Here is a 19962-nt window from a genome sequence, read left to right as displayed (position 1 = left end):
TTCCACATAAAGAAGACATAAGAAATCCTATCAGACAGAAAGAAAAAACTTCCGTCATTGTCATACCTTACAATGTCATAGTTTCGGTCACAATCATACCCTGTAAGGGCCGTATAAATTACCCTATATTTCATTATTTATATCCTTAATACCCCAAGTCCAATAAATCACATATCCCCGCTCTGTTGCGAATCGAGCTTGGAATCTTTGGGATTTTGGAGTAAATGTGATATACACTGAAGTAGCTGTTGTTGACAAACCAAACCCATTGAGAGGGCCGATGAATAATCAAACTTAACAAGGTAGAAAAGTCTGAAGACTTGAGAAAAGTCTCCGACTAGTTTTATTGTCCCAATCTTTGGAAGTTTCAATGGACATATACTTATTTATTATTCTCTTTGTGGCCATAACATCTAAAGATCTTACGCCCCACGACGAATAGAGTTAATTTCTCTTTGTGTACAGAAAGCCGAGTCTTGAGACTGATCACCGATAGAAGGTCTTTAGATTTTGTGTGTTTGTATATATATATTGACAATTCAGTTTACAAATAGAGTTAATTTCTTGTTTTGATTTCAGTACTTAATAATGGAGTCGAGATCTATTTCTCTAATGATCTTTCTTGTTGCATTTTGCTTACTCAGACCAGATTACAACAAGTTCAGTTTTGGTTTTGTTTGTAAGGAAAGGGAGAGACAAGCTTTGTTGGCCTTCGGAGCAGATTTAAACCATCTAAATACTTCATATTATGATGAAAATTATGAAGATTTTTATTATGAGGAGAATATATTATCTACTTGGGATGGTAAAGAATGTTGCAATTGGACAGGAGTGATTTGCAGTCCGAGAACCGGAAATGTTGTTGAACTTCATCTTCAAAAATTATCACTAGGTGGTAACTTAAATCCTTCTCTGCTTGAACTAAAATATTTAAGTCATTTGAACTTAAGCTTTAATAATTTTGAGGGTAGTAAGTTACCTTCTTTCTTGGGGTCCCTCCATAATTTGAGATATCTCAATCTATGGGGAACAAATTTTGGTGGAATTATTCCTCCGGAATTCGGAAACTTATCCAATCTTTATTTTCTTGATATTAGTAGAACCTACGTAAATGTTGGTGATCTTCAATGGCTCTCTCATCTTTCTTCTCTCCAACATCTTCACATGAGTCAACTGGACCTCAGCAGGGTAAGTCATAAGTGGCTACATGTGATTAACATGCTCCCATCTTTAGTCGAGTTACGTCTTACTTCATGTGATCTAGATTCATCCACATTACCAACTCTTCCACACATTAACTTCACATCTCTTTCAATTCTCGATCTTTCTGGTAACAGAATGAATTCGTCATTATTACCTGCATGGTTATATAATCTTACTAGACTTGAAGAACTTGATCTAAGTTTCAATCATTTCCACGGAACGATTTCAAAAGATATTAGTTATCTGACTTCAATCAAGAGACTGGATTTATCAACTAACAAACTTTCTGGCCCTTTGCCTGATCAATTGGGGAAATTAAAGAATCTCGAATACCTCTATCTCGTCTATAACTCATTTTCTGGTTCAATTCCCTCGTCGTTAGGAAGATTATCATTATTAAGGGATTTAGAACTTCAACATAATGAATTGAATGGATCATTGCCGGAAACAATAGGGAACCTCTCAAGTTTGGAAACATTCATAATCTCTGATAATGACTTACAGGGTGTTGTAACTGATGTTCACTTCGCCAATCTCCTAAGATTAAAAAACTTAAAAATTGATTCAGTTAATTTGAAGGTGAGATCTGCTTGGGTACCTCTTTTTCAACTCGAACGATTATCATGTAGAAATTGTCACATAGGATCTCCATTTCCCCAATGGTTAAAAACACAAACAAAATTAACCCATATTGATTTATCCAACACAAGAATTTCAGGTACAGTTCCTACTTGGTTTTGGAACATGTCTTCTCAAATGAATTACTTGAATCTAGGCCACAATAGTCTCACTGGAGAATTACCTTTTATTTATGCATCTGCATCAGTTAACTTGACTTCCAACTATTTTAACGGCCCATTGCCTCGTGTATCTAATGTTTCAGTACTAGATCTTTCTCACAACTTCTTATCCGGTCCTATTTCCTCTTTCCGATGTCATCCAGAGCTGGGCGAAATGTGTACATTAGTCTATCTTGATCTCTCAAACAATGCCCTGTTTGGAGAGATTCCGGAACGTTGGTTTAACTCATCCTATCTGTCATTGCTAAACTTGGAAAGTAATAAGTTAACAGGAAAAATTCCAAGCTCTATCGGTTCTTTTTTTAGATTACAATCCTTGCATTTGGGTAATAACTCTTTATCCGGTGAACTACCTCAGTTATTGCGAAACTGTACCAATTTAATAGCGATTGATCTTGGTGAAAATAAATTCAGTGGAAGCATATCAACATGGCTGGGAGCTGACTTTGCAGGGCTTATACTTCTTAGGTTGCGTCTAAATAAGTTCAGTGGTGGTATTCCAGAAGCACTTTGTGACCTTACTTCACTACGAATACTGGATATCGATCATAACAACTTGTCCGGATCAATTCCAAGATGTTTCAGCAATTTAAGTGCCATGGCTTTGAAGCAAAAAAAACAGATAAACTATATTCGCATCACCATGGGGGGAAATGAAGAAACTGTTTCACTTGTGACAAATGGAAAGGAATATGCGTATGGAAACACTCTTGGGCTTGTTACAACCATGGATCTATCTGGAAACAACTTATCCGGAGAAATTCCTCAAGATCTAACAACACTTCATGAGTTAAGATTTTTGAACTTATCTGAGAATCATTTTACAGGAAAGATTCCAACCAAAATAGGAAAGATGAGCACATTGGAATCTCTTGATCTCTCAAGCAACGAACTTTCGGGTGTAATTCCTCAAAGCATTACAAATTTGACTTCTCTGAATCACTTGAACTTGTCATATAATAACTTGTCAGGGAAGATTCCTTCTAGTACCCAATTACAAAGCTTTACTGAACTGAGTTATGTTGGCAACCCTGAACTCTGTGGTATTCCACTCGAGAACTGCAAAGGCGATGAACAAGCTCAGCTGCCCGGATATGGTGGACGAAAACAAGATGAGGAGGATGATTGGCTTGAGACGAAGTGGTTTTGTATAAGTGCAGGACTGGGATTTGTAACAGGTTTGTGGGGTTTGTGTGGGGTGTTATTATGGAAGCAATCTTGGAGACATGCTTATTTTGGGTTCATTACTTCTATGATACAAAACCTCTTTAAATTTTGCACATGGTAGTTTGCAAATATGTATCGATATGGTAACCGGTAAGAACGATTCAAATAACAGACCAATCTTAACTAGAATGAGCCTTTCCTTCTTCATGTTGTGATAGGTTTCTTCATTTTTTTCTGTAATTTCATTAGTTGGGGTTTGATGACTTGTTTGTAACCGGCACATCCCCAACATAGCAACTCAAATGTTATAAGTTAGCATGTGTCAACATTTAATTATAAAATGCTCCAAAAAGAAACTCAATATTTGAGGTTCTGGCCTCTTGAGGACCTCAATTTTCCACTCAATATTACAAAGAAAATTACCAACCTAGAAAATTAAGTAAATTTTATGTTTTCGGAGTGTTGCGTTTCAGATTTCTTTTAAATTGATAATTTCGGTTGTGTCATATAGTAAAGAGACTCCCAATTGAAACTCGACACATGTGACAATTAGAGTGTTTTATAGTTTCGCACTGGAGATGCTCTAAAACTTCAAATTCATCATCCATCCGCACCAGATATTCATAATTGACAAGTTCTTTTTATCAACTATATCTCCCTGACCAACGTAAATTTTAAGAAAAAAATTTGCATTTTTATACAATCAATATGTTAAAACCAATAAACGGGTCAACCACCCAATTGGGCCACATCTAACCAGAGTAAACCTACTCGATCGAAGTCTTGACTTGATGATCAGCTCTCACTGAAAGAAAAATAGTCGGTCGGACCACCAAAAAAATCACCCTTATTGATTTTGGGTTCATTACGTGTGAATTTCATACCCATGTTTCTGTTTAATTTCTCTATCTTCCTGGTTCTCTTGACTGTAGTATTTGCCAAGGACCAAGGTTTACATGTTCTATACTTCTTTGTGTATAAAGTATGAACTTAATACTTCCGTACTCAAAGAACTTCCTAAACTTAACCCTCAATATCCTCAACTGAAGCGTTAGTTGTCCAACGACAATCGTTCTTCGCTCTTTTGAATGCTCGGACTCATCTTCACTTCCTTCTGCAAAGACCTATGATGATGCGTTTGGTAAATTTGTGGGCATCCACCTCAAAACAATAAGTGAAAAGGACCTAGACATTATATTCTTGGTTACTAGATTACTTTTCCCCTGTGTGGGAGGGACTATTCTCGCAGAACCTACCTATTCTACGGCCTTAGATTGCTCGACATGATTCACCTTCTTCACTTGTTTGACGCAAAAAACTCTTCAGCACTCCTAGCTCCCTCCCTCCCTCCCTTCGCATTAATAGTAGAGACGACAAGTTAGGATGGCATTCTCTCTCCCTCCTCTCCTTGTTTCCATATCTCATTTCTATTCCGTCTGTCCATTAGATGCCCCCTCAGCCCTCCTAGCATAGGAGAGATAAAACTAAAGAGAAATGTCATAGGGGCCGGGGGGGCATTGCTCTCCCAAGGCGTGCGATATATTTGGAGATGCAAAAAAAATTCTTACAAAAATATAAAACTACATTGTATTTGGGAGCACCATGGATAAAATATCATACATTATATGCTATACAAAAAATTAGTATTGTGCTTTTAAGCTCTTTCTTGGATTACTTGATAGTTAGTGAAATTAAGTGATGTAGAACGCAGCGGAATTTAAGAATAAAATAAACTAATACGAAGAACGATAAAATAACGATTAAATAACTCTAAATAACTGTAAACTTGATTAAACTTGATTGGGTTTTCTCTTCAACATGGCAATAATGGACAAACTAGATATCCTTTTATAGGATTCTGGACTTTCCTAGATAGACTTGAATTAGACTTTCCTAAATAAATAAAATACTGCAACTTCCTAAATAACTAGACTCAAATCTAGACCTTTCCAATTATTGGAAATACTAAAATAACATAATTTCCTAAACCTAGATTCTCTAATAATCATACTAAAATTGGGACTTCCTAAAGCTACTCTCCATGGCCGGATGACCCATGGCCCGGTTTAGTCATGGAAAAAGCCTCCACGCCGGGTGCCCCTGCATCATTACGGCATAGTATTAAAAGTTTGATGAACAAATTAATACATGACCTGTACAAATAGTTTCACCATGTGATCAACTCAAAAGGATCGAGATCATGGAAGTTCATTGGAAAAAAAATGTAAAATTGATCCAAAAAAGAAAAGTATAAGAACTTTGATTTGTTCGTAACTCAAAGTTCCATGAAATGAAGTGTTTATCAACTAGAACATGAAACACGGTTTACTCTTCAGAATTCACTAGTTTTAGTCCCATCATAATACTATTGAATTGCATCTTGAGATTTTTAATTTCAATATTGTGTAGATTTATCAAATGTCACTAACTTGTCGTCATTTGCGAAATTAAATACATGTAATAAAGAGTATTCATCTTCGCCAACAACATTTGTCTAATGAAGTACAATAATGAAGATGAAAAAAGAAAATCCAACGCAATAAAAGCCCACTTTTATCAACAAAAGAAATCGAACAGAGAAAAAAAATCATCAATGGGTCAAATGATGGATATACTTAGGTCTAAGTAATTCAGATAGTATTGATAACAATAAGGAACACTAACCTAATCGAAGATGAAAATTTGAAAATTTCCTCTCGTACAATTGTATGTTAGTAATATGTCATATAACATGTCATAAAATCAGCTGCTTAATGAAATGAAGGCAGAAATTAATACTTCTAAATATTAGTACCTTATCAACAATATGTTTAAGCTCTAATTATATAATATTAGTACCTTATCAACAATATGTTTAAGCTCTAATTATATGTTGGTTGCCTGAACAATTTAAATCCAAAGACTTCAGCCATTGTGATTGAAAAGGTCTAACTTGTCAGCTTGTGATTCTTCCTCCATTATCTGTCGAAATTTTTCTACAAACTATAAATGTAAACCTAGGGTTTCAATGAAAACAGGAAAGAAGGAATTAGGGATTTTCGAAGAAGCTGAAAGAAGGAATTAGGGATTTTCGATCCCTTTTATACTTAGGTCATGAATACCATATATGACCTAAGTCTTGGTCTAAGAGCACCCGCAACAGTCAACACACTTTGACTTCAGTTGATTCTCTAAAAGCAGCCACAAACTCTTGAAGACTTTACTATAAAGGCAGCCTGCAACAAGAAGAAAGTTAGTTACCCAACTAACTTTCATAACAAACTTTTTCTGTTATTGTAATTTCTGTTTTTCCTCTTTGATCAAGTATAAAAGCAAATCAATGTACTTAAAACGTTTTCATTGAAATAAAATAGAGCAAAGAGAGATTTCTTACATGGTATCAGTCTAGGTTTTTCTTGAAGATCCAAAGCTAGTTTTGTAGATCCAAAACTAGGGTTTTCTCTCAAATAGCTCAATAGCAATCATCATCTCGCAAAGATAAACAAAATCAAGATTAAAATTTCAGAAGATTTAACATTCATCATCATCAAAATATCAAGAAATTGAAGATTTCAGTTTCAAAAGGTTATAAATTTACTTTTTTTTTCGGACTTCTTTCCAAGCAATCATCAAATGGCTTCATCTCAAGGTAATTTGCCCCCAATTTCATCTGTTACTAACTTCGTAACTGAGAAGTTAGATGATTCTAACTTTCTCATGTGGAAAAACCAAGTTGAAACCCTTCTCAGCACTTATGACTTACTAGGGTTTGTCACAGGCACCATTGAACCACCACCCCAACTTAGGATCATAAATGGGATTGAACAAGTCAACCCAGACTTCCAACAGTGGAGAAGTAAGGAGAGTTTTGTAAGATCTTACTTGAAAAGTACTCTTTCTAAATCTGTTTACTATGATACATATGGGCTGAAATCAGCCAAAGAGATTTGGGATTATCTCTATCTTACTAATAATGAGGGTCTTGAGTCTCAAAAAGACCAATTAAGAAGAAAGCTACGGACAATAAAGAAAGGAAATTCTTCCAATACTGAATATCTTAGAGAACTGAAACAAATTTCAGATTCTTTAATGTCTGTCAATGATAAGGTCAGTAAACCTAAGTTAATAATGAAGGAGTTGAAGGAGATGTCCTTCGACCAAGGTGACAATGCGAACAATTTGTCGGATAGGATACTTGATGTGGAAGATCATCAAGTCCGATTGATTTAGGGATCGTAGAGTTGTAGCTAGAGACCAACTACGATCGTCGAATTACGAAGTAATTCGCGGCTAACTTCGATCGGATCCTACAACGGGTTACACATAAGAGTGACAAATTGATATAGGATATGACTAGTGGGAGTGAGATATAATCATGGGAGTGTCCCATAAACATATCTCATAGGCCTAAAAAGGAATTAGGCAAAGATAGTACAAAAAGGCCAAAAAACAGGGTTTTTGGGCCTAGACCGGTTCGGGTACTTCTAGGACTCAGATTGGGCTGAATTTTGGAGGGTTAGTTGCTGATATAATAAACATTATATCTGCCAATTTTCTTGGTGTTTGGACACCTCCTCCTTAGGGAATTGAGAAAATATCAATAGTTGCTATTTTCGACTATTTCCCTAAATCTTATTCTAAAGGGTGTTTTGGGAAACCTAAAAGGAGGTGGATTCTTATTAGGGTTCTATATAAAAACTCTTAGGGCAGAGAATAAGGTGTGGAATTTCTCTCTAAGCTTTCTTACTCTACCACATCAAGTAGAGAGGAAAAAGTGAGCTAATTCCCATTAACTATCTATCTAGTCAAAGAAGAAGGTGTTCTTCTTTCCAACCACCATTGGTGTGCTAGCTATACAACAAGGTGGGAGATCAAATTGATTGTTCGTGTCCCAAGTAGAGGAGCTACACTTGAAGCTCTTGGTCTTCTTCAATCAATTCAACTAGTTCGAGGGAAAAGCGATTAAGGTAATCTACTATCTCCATTAGTTTAATTACTAGTTTTGCATGTGATCCTGGGGATACTAGTGTATACATTAGATGTCTTATTTCCGCTATAAACACTAGTATAAGGGTTTAATTCCCTATAGTGGTATCAGAGCCTCTTGCAATGAACTAGTTTTTGCTAAGAATCGAACTAGTTCATATTGGATATGATTGATAGTTTAATAAATTGAGTTTATAAAAGTATTTTAAAAGTGTTTTAAAAAATTATTTAAACTCACAATTTGATATTATTGAATGGGATTCAATGAATTTCAAATTGAGAATCAAATTGTTAAAAGTGTTTTAAAAGACTCAATTTGATTGAATTTCAAACTAATCCATGCTTGATTAAGTTGATAGTTATGTTTAAAAAAGTTTTAAACATGAAATTTGATTAATTTTGAATTGGATTCAAAGATTTTTCAAATTGATTTCAAAATTGTTCTTTGAAAAAGTTTCAAAAACCTAGATTTTGACCCAAAATTGGTTTGATTAAGAGTTGTTTTTAAGTTTTGGAAACTTTTGAAAAACAAAATTTGGAATTTAGAAGTGTTCTAAAAGAAGTATTTTGAGTTTTAGGAAACTCTCAAAACAAAATTTGGAAAATTTTAAAAGTTTCTAAAAGTTTTGTAAAATTTTAGAAGTGTTCTAAAAGATTTCAAAATTTAGAAAGAGTTTTAAAATTGGAAGTTAGCAAATAAGATTTGCACAACAAAAAAAAAAAATTTGGAAACTAGGGTTTTGGAAACCCTAGTGTCCGGCCAGGAAGCTTCCTGGCCGGACAGAAGCTGCTGGTCGCGTCCAGAGCAGCTGTAGGAGACGCGTCCAGCAGCTGCAACCAGATTGCCACTGGTCGCGTCTAGGACGTGTCCAGTGCAGCTGGGACGCGTCTTGGAGACGCGTCCAGGTCGAGTCTAGGACTCGACCACCAGCTGTAATGGAAGCATCTGGACGCGTCTTGGAGACGCGTCCAGAGCAGCTCGGACGCGTCTAGGACGCGACCAGAAGCTGCACTGGTAGCTTCCTGGACGCGTCTAGGATAAAACGCGTCTGGGAGGTTCTGGGTGTCTCGGACTAGTCCGAGACACCTAGTGCTGGTCCGGTCCAGCACCAGACACGTCTAGGAGGCGTCCGGTGCATGGACTAGCGTCCTGGCTCCGGGCCAAGACGAGACCAGGCCTTGGTAGGCCTTGGCCAGGACATGCCGGCCCTATGGGCCGTGCTATGTCCGGACCTTGTCCGAGCCCTTTTGTGGGCTTGGGCCGGGACTTGTCTAGGACTTGACCCGGGCTTTTTCGAGGCTTTTCGGACCACAAAAAGGGACCATCATTCGAGTGGGAGTTTTTGCCAAAATTTCTTCCGATTCCAACCAAATAATTCCAAAATCAATCCGGGCCATCCAGAAGGCCAAAACGGATTTCTCTTTAAATTGATTTATGAAATCATTAAGAATCGAACCAATATTTTTCCGAAATTGACCCGGGCTTTCTCGAGCCCAAAACGGAGTTTTTCTTAAAGTTGATTTTAGAAATCATAAGAGATAAAACGAGAACGCACCATTAGTCGAATTCTTCGAATTTAGACTTAAGGTTCGTCATGTGACATGTGATGTCAACAAAAGTATCTCCCAAGATAATCATGCATATATAATTCTTAGCCTTGATATATTATATGATTGCATGTGATGTGAATGCGGGAAACTAGTATGGCCATAGATTTATATCTTTATTCTTGTTTTAAGCACGGATGGGTGCATGCTTTGTAATTAATTTTAATTTCAAGTTTATACGATCTGCGAATCGTTAGAGTCTTGTAATTAGAGTTTAGGGTCTATGAGTCCATTGAAGAAACTCGAGGATGAAATCCAAAGGAGAGTGGGAGAAATCAATGGAGGTTCAAAGATGGCGATCTAAGATGAACCGAAAGGCGAAACAAGAAGAAAACCAAAGGAGATTAGATCTTCTAGGTTAGGGGCCATACTAGGATCCATGTCTGCTTGATTTACTTTCTCGCGCGCATTTACTTACTTATTTACGCTTTATGTCGTGGACGTTAGTTAGGCTAAATAGTTCACTATAACAAACGCCAGACTAGCGTAAAAGTCCCCAAAACGTAATCTTGAGTAATCGCCTATCCAGATTAAGACACTCGTTGCGCCCTTGTTCGAGGAAGGTGGGTCGGCCTTCGCAGAGTACCTCCTCTACCTTGGGACAATGCGGGTAGGTCTATAGAAGAGGCCTACACGTCTAAATGGTTCTACTCAACGAGATCAGCAAGAGAGTCTTGGATACTCGAGGCAAAAGGATAGATTAGTCATTCATTAATGAAATCTATCAACCAAGAGTCATAAGGTATGATCAGTGAAGTAGTTCACTCACACGGAACGACGGAGTCAAAGGGTAGGGCCTTCGTCCGCTTTACTCCGAAGAACTGGGGTCTTGGAATCACTTATTCAATCGGGGACGATTTTTATTGAATAATGTGGGAAAACTCAGTTTTTCAAAAACGATAACGAGTTTTAAAACTTTGCCATTTCTTTTATGTAGTTCAAAGATGACAAAAGATATTTTCAACTTCCGCTCACTTCTCGACAAGGAGAAGCTAAATGAGCACAACTTCCTTGACTGGGAGAGCAACCATGGAACCGACTCTGCAAGAGCAGTTCATAGACATGGATGCTTACTCCATGATACGACAACTTCGAGAAATGTTCCAGAAACAGTCGAGATTGGAGAGGTTTGAAACCTCTAAAGCAATTATGGACATGCTCCTTGAAAAAGGAAAACCAGTTGGGCCTCATGTTCGTCAAATGATCAGGCTCATGGGCAAGCTGGCTAAACTAGGTTTCCCTTATAGCCAACAGACGGCTACCGACACTATCCTTCACTCCCTCCATAGTGGTTTTAATCAGTTTAAGATGAACTACAACATGAATGGATGGGATAAAATGTTGGAGGAACTTCATTCTATGCTTCTAACAGCCGAAAAGGACGTCGCTATAGTGGAGACTAAGAAGGACGTTCTTATGGTACAAAAGGACAAAGGGTTCAAGAAAGGTGGAAAACAGAAGAAGAAAACCGCGTCAAAAGGTAAAGGCAAACGAGTTGCCAAACCTAAAGACAAAGGTCCTCCTCCTGACACCAAATGTTTCTACTGTGATGGCAAGGGCCACAGGAAAAGAAACTGCCCTAAGTTCTTGGAGGACAAGAAGAATGGAACAGTGGCTTCCAATTCAGGTATAAACAGTTAACTTATCAAATGCTGTAAAATTCCCAAACCTTGGTATATGATACCTAAAATTGCCCTATCATTGTGAATGTACAGGCGCAGCTGGGAACTGAATATTTGGCTAAGGAAGACAAGATCCAAGAGGGAGCAGAAGCCTCGACTGCTAAGGATGCTGAAAGGGATCGAAGTCTACTTTAGGCACTATTCTAGATTAATAGTTTTTCTAGTTTTTAACATCATCTCTATACTAAGTATTACGGAGAATCAATAAAGAACTTTATTTCTAAATTGGGATGTTAATTAGTGGTAGATTTAATAAACTATACCAAAAGATTCTAAACTTGGTCAAAAACCTATAAGATAGGTTCATCCTAATCGGAAAGGGAAGAGGACAACAGGTCCACTATAACCAAAACATGAATCAAACTGACAAGAAAGAAAGTCTTGAGTCAGAAACAGAGATTGATCTTCAAACGTACTTCTAACCTATCCATAAGGATTAAGATGAAGAACACGAATCAAGCTCTATCCCCCAAAATCCATTAGTCTAGACATAGCTTCTCACAAAACTACCAAAATTCCGTCTAAAGCTAAATTTGTAAAAAGAGTTACTAAACTAGCTAATATCTGACACAATTTCTTTTTGAAAGAAATTTGGGCTTCTTCCACAACCAATCAAGAGAACAAAGTGTTTGTTGCTCATGATAGTATTCTTCTAATAATTAGCATACCTAGTAGTCTGGGAGAAAAGCACTAATTGTTACAAGAATAAGTGGGAGAAAAGTACAAGTTGATTTAATTCGATCATGAGAAAAATCATGAAGAGTCATGAAGAACAATCATGAAAACTTGTACAAGACGATTAAATTCGACCAAGAGCAACAATCTGCGGCTCCTCGGAAAAGGAAAGGTTAAAGATATGATCTTGTAAACCCACCGCACAAAAGCGAATGTCATTCGCTGGAGAACTCTCCAAACAAGTGAAAGTGTCTCTAAAGGAATATCTCAAAGTAGTTGAAAAAATTCTAAATTGTTGTTCAAAAGCCCTGAAAGGTCAAATCTCAAAGACTCAGAAAATAAAGGTTATTTCTGAAAAGATAAAAGACCTGCGCAGAAACGGAAACTGACTCTAGTTTTTGGCCAGAAGCCAAAATCATCATGGAATCCATATCTCGTCAAGACATGAAGCTTGATAATTTAAGTCAACGGAAGACCTAAATTGGCTTTCCAAAGTAGAAAACTGAGAAGGATGGAAACATTCATGTTTCCCGAAACTAGACAAGAAGAATAAGATTCTTCCAATCAAGTTATGTCCATAGGCATGCTTCAGAAATCCATCGACGGATTAAAAGCACGCAAGAGTTAGAATCTTCGATTCAAAAGGCAATCAGAGAAATTTGATTCCTGGAGAATGAAGAAAAATCTTGAATCGCGAGTTTCAAGAAGGTAAGTGGGAGAAACAAACCTTCCGGGTCTGTATGCTGAGTACAAACAAAAGATTGAGTACGACATAAGATGTTATGTAACAGTAAACACACTGACTCAATAAAAGGACCACACACAAGGATGAAATGCCATTTTGGGCATCTGAAGATCTATAAGCATAGATCAAAAGGATGATAGGATTGGAGAGACTCAGTACGCTGAGATGCTTGAGATCCGAAACAGAAAATCTAAGACTCAGAAAATCTAAAAGAATTTCGACCCAAAACTCATGACTAAGAGCGTTGCTAAATCGGAGTTTGAAAAGACACCGATGTAGCAAACAAGCATGAGAGAGAGATTTATGTTCGAATACATAAAGTCAATCATATTGGATATGATTAGCATTTGAATATCCAAATTCAGATTTGAAAACCGAAACACTACTTAGAAACATCCTAGAAGGCTAAAGGATGAAGTAGTACAAAAGTTAAACATGTCATCGTAGCAAACTTCCAGACATGGAAGGAAAGTGGGCTGAAAGTGTTTTTAAGCCGGGAACTGTTGCAAATACTACATAAAGAATTAAAAGCCTTAACTCTAGTAAAAGTTACTAGGAATTATCAAGGTTGAAGATAACGGTCTTAAAATTAATTGATAATTAGCAAAGTTTAAACGGATTACATCCGTAGTCAAACTAAACTGTCACCTAAGACAAAGTATGAGAGTCATACACGAGTCTAAGGCATGAGGTATAATTTTAAACCTCGAGAAGTAAAACTGAGTGGGTAAAAAAAGTTTTACGGAAGAGGCTCAGATTTACAACTCTCGTTATCAGAAATAATAGTTATTTCACAAGTCGTCTAAATTTAGTTTAGTGTTTAAACGACAGTCCATTGATGATAAAACATTCCGAATAGGTTTGTCAGATACGTGATCTGATGAATGAAACCCTATTAAGTGAACTTGAAATATTTATTATCGAATCCCTGTTCCAGGTCATTGCATGGACAACAATGACTCACGAAGACTAGCACGGGAGTCGATGGGATATCGCAGTTTCATGGGCTATAGGTATAGTATATTCTATTCGACTACGTGGGTGTGTAAAAGGTTTATACACTGGATAACCCTCAAATGAGAAGTACATCACTCGTGATGAACGTCAATACTTCTCATAAAGACAATGGGAGAGATTCCTCAAAACATGAGTGCTCCACTCATCTTATGAAAGGAATGTCCGACTTTGGTTCCGTCAAACGCCGCGCCGTAAAAGGAGGTTATAAAGACAGATACTGGGAAGGACAGGATAGACATGAAGTTAAGTGGGAGCTCAAGAATGGATTGTGTCACCCTAATCACATTAGGTACAAAGTGTCTCAAGGCCACTTGATGAGTAGCAACTGAAAATGCGTGGCCGCGCTCAAACGGATTAAAAGTTAATCGTTTGTCTTTTACAGTTGTACTCGGATATCAAGAAAGTCTGAATGACGTGACGTATCAGATGGGATATTAAATTGACACGGGAATCGAGGCATTGCACTTGTTCCAAGTCCAAGTGGGAGTCTGAAGGAGTTGAAGGAGATGTCCTTCGACCAAGGTGACAATGCGAACAATTTGTCGGATAGGATAATTGATGTGGAAGATCATCAAGTCCGATTGATTTAGGGATCGTAGAGTTGTAGCTAGAGACCAACTACGATCGTCGAATTACGAAGTAATTCGCGGCTAACTTCGATCGGATCCTACAACGGGTTACACATAAGAGTGACAAATTGATCTAGGATATGACTAGTGGGAGTGAGATATAATCATGGGAGTGTCCCATAAACATATCTCATAGGCCTAAAAAGGAATTAGGCAAAGATAGTACAAAAAGGCCAAAAACAGGGTTTTTGGGCCTAGACCGGTTCGGGTACTTCTAAGACTCGGATTGGGCTGAATTTTGGAGGGTTAGTTGCTGATATAATAGAAATTACATCTGACAATTTTCGTGGTGTTTGGACACCTTCTCCTTAGGGAATTGAGAAAATATCAATAGTTGCTATTTTCGACTATTTCCCTAAATCTTATTCTAAAGGGTGTTTTGGGAAACCTAAAGGGTTAATTCCGTTTTGGCCCCCGATTTGTGACCAACTGGCCGTTTTAGCCCCCATAAGTGTCCGGCAGTTCGTTTTGGCCCCAAAAATTTCCTATTTGGCCCCAAAATTTATCCAACCTCCCAATTCTACCCCGGTGGCATTTCTGTAATTTTTATTTTTTCTTTTTGTTTTGTCCACCTCATCTAATCTCTCTCCTCCACCACACCACCTCCTCTCCACCTCACCCTTCTTCTCCGGCAGGATGTTGCCGGCCGGAATAAAAAATTCCGGCCGGCCACTTTTTAAAAAAAAAAAAAAAATTCTCTCTCTTCTTCTTCCTTTCTCTCTCTTCTTCCTCTCTCTTCTGCCTCTCTCTCTTCTTCCTCCTTTCTCTCTCTTCTTCCTCCTTTCTCTCTCTTCTTCCTCCTTTCTCTCTCTCCTCTCTTTATCTCTCTCTATTCCGGCGAAGGTAATCCTTCGCCGGAAAATTCTGGATCTGGGATTTCCCCAGATCCAGATCCCCTTCGTCTGGGAAATCCCAGACGAAGAGAACCTTCTCTTCGTCTGGATTTCCCAGACGAAGAGACTCATCTTCGTCTGGATTTCCCAGACGAAGAGGAGTCTCTTCGTCTGGGAAATCCAGACGAAGAGAACCTTCTCTTCGTCTGGATTTCCCAGACGAAGAGACTCCTCTTCGTCTGGGATTCCAGACGAAGAGAACCTTCTCTTCGTCTGGAATCCCAGACGAAGAGAACCCTCTCTTCGTCTGGGAGATTCCAGACGAAGAGATCTGGATCTGGGGTTTGAAACCCCAGATCCAGAAATTTCCGGCGAAGGTTTACCTTCGCCGGAAATTGGGAGAGATAAAGAGAGGAGGGAGAGAGAAGAGGAGAGAGAGAAAGGAGGAAGAAGAGAGAGAGAGAGAGAAAGGAGGAAGAAGAGAGAGAAAGGAAGAAGAAGAGAGAGAATTTTTTTTTTTTTTACTAAAGTGGCCGGCCGGAATTTTTTATTCCGGCCGGCAACACTCCGCCGGAGAAGAAGGGTGAGGTGGAGAGGAGGTGGTGTGGTGGAGGAGTGATAAGATGAGGTGGATGATAAAGAAAGGTGTGATGTGGTTTTTTTTTGTTTTTAACCTTTTTCACAAATAATTCTGTTTTGGCCCCCGAGGATAATTTCGTCAAAAATTTAGCCCTTGGGGCCAAAACGAACTGCCGGACACTTATGGGGGCTAAAACGGCCAGTTGGTCACAAATCGGGGGCCAAAACGGAATTAACCCAAACCTAAAAGGAGGTGGATTCTTATTAGGGTTCTATATCAATACTCTTAGGGCAGAGAATAAGGTGTGGAATTTCTCTCTAAGCTTTCTTACTCTACCACATCAAGTAGAGAGGAGAAAGTAAGCTAATTCCCATTAACTATCCATCTAGTCAAAGAAGAAGGTGTTCTTCTTTCCAACCACCATTGGTGTGCTAGCTATACAACAAGGTGGGAGATCAAATTGATTGCTCGTGTCCCAAGTAGAGGAGCTACACTTGAAGCTCTTGGTCTTCTTCAATCAATTCAACTAGTTCGAGGGAAAAGCGATTAAGGTAATCTACTATCTCCATTAGTTTAATTACTAGTTTTGCATGTGATCCTGGGGATACTAGTGTAGACATTAGATGTCTTATTTCCGCTATAAACACTAGTATAAGGGTTTAATTCCCTACAAATAAGGTTTGCAATTCAAGGTTTAAGTGTAGATTATGATCCTTTCACTATTGCTATTAGAGCAAATAATGAACACCTAACCTTTGGTCAACTCGAATCAAGATTGGTTCAACATGAGCAATGGTTGTTATCAAGAGACATTGATCAAGAAGCTTACTATATGAAAAGGTATAATCAAAAGTAATATGCTAAACAAGGGTATAAGCCATCACCCACATATTATAGAAATCAAGGTCAAATAAAGAAAGATGCTACAAGTTAACAAATTCATGTCAAACCACCATCAAATTCTCAAACCAAAGTAGGTATTAGGGCTGATGACTTTGATTTCACCACTGTTCCCTGTGGTATATGTAAAAGATGGGGACACTCTGCTGGGGTTTGTTATTTTAGGTATACACCAAACAAGCCTCATATGGGCTATCATTCAGAATCTCAAAATCAGCATGAGGAAAATGATTCTAGTATAGAAAACACTCATGATACTATAACAGAACCACAATCTTACTTATATGAGGATGAAGCTTTACTTGAATGCAATAATGTTATTCTATATGAGTTTGAACAGTCAAATGATGATGATGATATTTTTCAAGAATGTCACACAGCTATTGTACATGATCAGGATAATGATATATTCTCAGATTGTGTCTCAGTCATGACAGATTATGATGAATGTCATGTAGTCACAGAAGCTGACTCAGTTAAAGACAGGGCTTGGCTTGCTGATTCAGGAGCCAGTTGTCATATGACACACACTGCTTCAAATCTCATAACTAGTCAATCTTATCAAGGCACAGAGGCTGTCATGGTGGGTAGTGGTAAGTTCTTACCAATCACTAGCACTAGTTCTTCTCAGTTATCTACTTCTAATCATACTTTTGACTTTTGAGCTAAATAAAGTGTTGTGTGTTCCAAATCTTAAAAGAAATTTGTTGTCTATCTCAAAATTTACTAAAGACAATTCATGCTCAGTTGAATTTCTACCTTGGGGTTATACTATTAGGGACATTTGGTCAAAAAAGCTCTTGGCAGAAGGTCCTTTGAAACAGAACCTATACCCTATAGAAGTTCATAACAGTCTACTACAAGATAGGTCTTATTCAGCTAATCTAGCTCAAACTTCTATACACTATGACATATGGCATGCAAGACTAGGTCACTCTCATCATGGTGTACTTCAAAAGAAAAGTTGGGCAAGAGCAAATGTCTTCCTTTTGAGAATTCATCTACAACCACCAATACTCCACTTTACTTAGTTCATGGTGATGTTTGGGGACCAGTGATGAGACATGAAAATGTCCCATCTGAATCTCTTAACTAAGGCTAGTTAGTCCAATTTGAGCAGTTACTCTGATAAATTACGTGTTTCTCTTTCTCAGGTGTCTTTTACGGAGTTCAGTGTGAAAAATGGATAAAATCAAGAGATAGACACACCCAGGGGTATTTTGTTAATTATGGTAGTCTGGTGATTTGGCAATTTTATGCTCGGATGAAAGTAGGGTTCAAGACGAACCCAACGGCGAAAGCGGAAGTCAATTCGGAGTTCAGACGGAGAAATTATAGTTGGTCATGGTTTGGGTCGGAATTAGTTGACTAAAGGTCAACATCAATTGATAATGCGCTAGAGGACACGTGGCACTGATCCAGTTGGGTGGTGTGGTTCAATCTGACGGCAACGTGAAATTTCGGTACATTGTTGGGGCGGATCAGGAGTCATTCGGGAATTTAGACCAGCTACAAATCTGGTGCAGCCTGAAATACTTTATTACAATAGCCCTTAAGATCGGACGGTCCTAAAAGACTGGAGCACGGGACCGGCCATTTCAACGTGCATATTGCACCTTTTTAAGTTACTTCAGATGCACTGAATCATTCTCACAAGATAGCCAACCCATATCTCACGTACCCTTCTTATCTTCTCCTATCACTTTGGAAACAAAGATTTCTGTATCTCTAAGTTAGAAAGAAGTGAGGGCTGAAAGAGAAAGAAATCTCTCAAGAAATATAGAGAGAGAAACCGAGAAAGGAAGGAGGACATGGAAAGAAATAAAGATTAAGAGCATCTCCAATGCAAAACTCAAAAAAAATCTTTAGTCGTCCTATTTGTCGAGTTTCAATTGAGATTCTCACTCATAGGTGTCGAAAATAGAGATCCTCAATTCTTGTATGTCTCCAATGCAACATTCTAACCTCTTTTATTTTACTTACGTGTCATGGTTATTTTTGTAAAAAAGTAATTAGTTATTTTGGAAATATACGACGACTTGATTTCTATTGGTTGAAATTTAAATATTGATGAGTTGGACAATTAGAGATATCTCAAGAGGACACTCTGAAAATAGAGTGTCCTCTTGAGATATTTCTATTCCACTCTCGACACATCATCTTTGAGATCTTAGTTGAGTTTTGCATTGGAGATGATTTTTTAAGAAAAACTCAGAAAATCCTATGTGGCACTCCGAGTTTCTAAGATTGAGTTTTGCATTGGAGATGCTCTAATGGAAGGAAGATATGAGATGGAGTTTTTCTTTCCTGTTAAAACAAAGACCGAGAGATAGAGATTAAAAGCTGGAGATCGAATGAGATTTCAGATGTTGACAGAATATATTCAAGAGAGAGAGCTCGACCGGATGAAGAAGGAGATATTGAAGATATTTCCAGAAGGGCATTGGTGCTGTTAACAGTTGTGATTTTTGAATGATCAAAGAGATTCTGAAGAGGTTCTTAACAATGAAAATATTTAGAGAGAGAATCGTGAAGACATTTTCTCTCAAGCTAACAGGAGACAGAGTTGGAGATTTTAATGATTTATGGAAATGATTTTATTAAAGGAGATGATGGATTCGGATTTGGGAAGGATAGCAGAGAAGAAAGGGATTGATTTTATTTTATTTTCTTATAAAAGCAGAGCAAACAGGAAGGTTAAGGCATCTCGGCTGGGAACGAAAAATACAGAGAACACCAGCATCATCTCTTAACCGGGCATCCTCTCTTGAGCTCAACTAAAACAGAAAGATTTGTGAGAGAGGGAGAGGGCATCTCATCACTGTTTCATCATCTTCTCTTAGCCAACTTTTAGTGAGAGAAAGTGGCTAGAGAAGAAAGAAAACAGAGAAGGGCAGAGTACTTATTTAATCTTTGATGATGTTTCTTCTTTGTAATTTTATGTGTTAAGTGAGAAGAGTTTAGAAAGAATAGAATCACAGAGAAACAAGGAGAGTTTGTGAGAGGCCTTCTTGTGTTTTCTATGTAATTTTCTTGAATAACTCAGTTTCATCTTTTCATTCACTTCTTCTCCTTCTTTAAAGCTTAAAACAGAGCAATCTCTTAGAGATTGAGAATTGTAGAAGACAGGAAGGAAGAAACAGAGAGGGAAAAAGAAA

The 19962-nt window shown here is 37.8% G+C and overlaps 1 protein-coding gene across 1 annotated transcript; it reads left to right on the top strand.

Moving 5' to 3' along the window:
• Positions 1-588: 588 nt before the first annotated feature.
• Positions 589-17468, top strand: LOC147558716 (receptor-like protein EIX2). Its single transcript, XM_086664303.1, has 3 exons — positions 589-3181; positions 16597-16744; positions 16970-17468. Exons 1-3 carry the CDS (start codon positions 589-591, stop codon positions 17466-17468), a joined length of 3240 nt encoding a protein of 1079 aa, XP_086520429.1.
• Positions 17469-19962: the final 2494 nt, after the last annotated feature.

This window comes from Eschscholzia californica, unplaced genomic scaffold (assembly GCF_041429995.1).
Source record: "Eschscholzia californica isolate CP2 unplaced genomic scaffold, dmEscCali1.0.p SCAF_2, whole genome shotgun sequence".
NCBI classification, from domain to species: Eukaryota; Viridiplantae; Streptophyta; class Magnoliopsida; order Ranunculales; family Papaveraceae; genus Eschscholzia; species Eschscholzia californica.
This window is presented reverse-complemented; position numbering and strand designations above follow the sequence as displayed.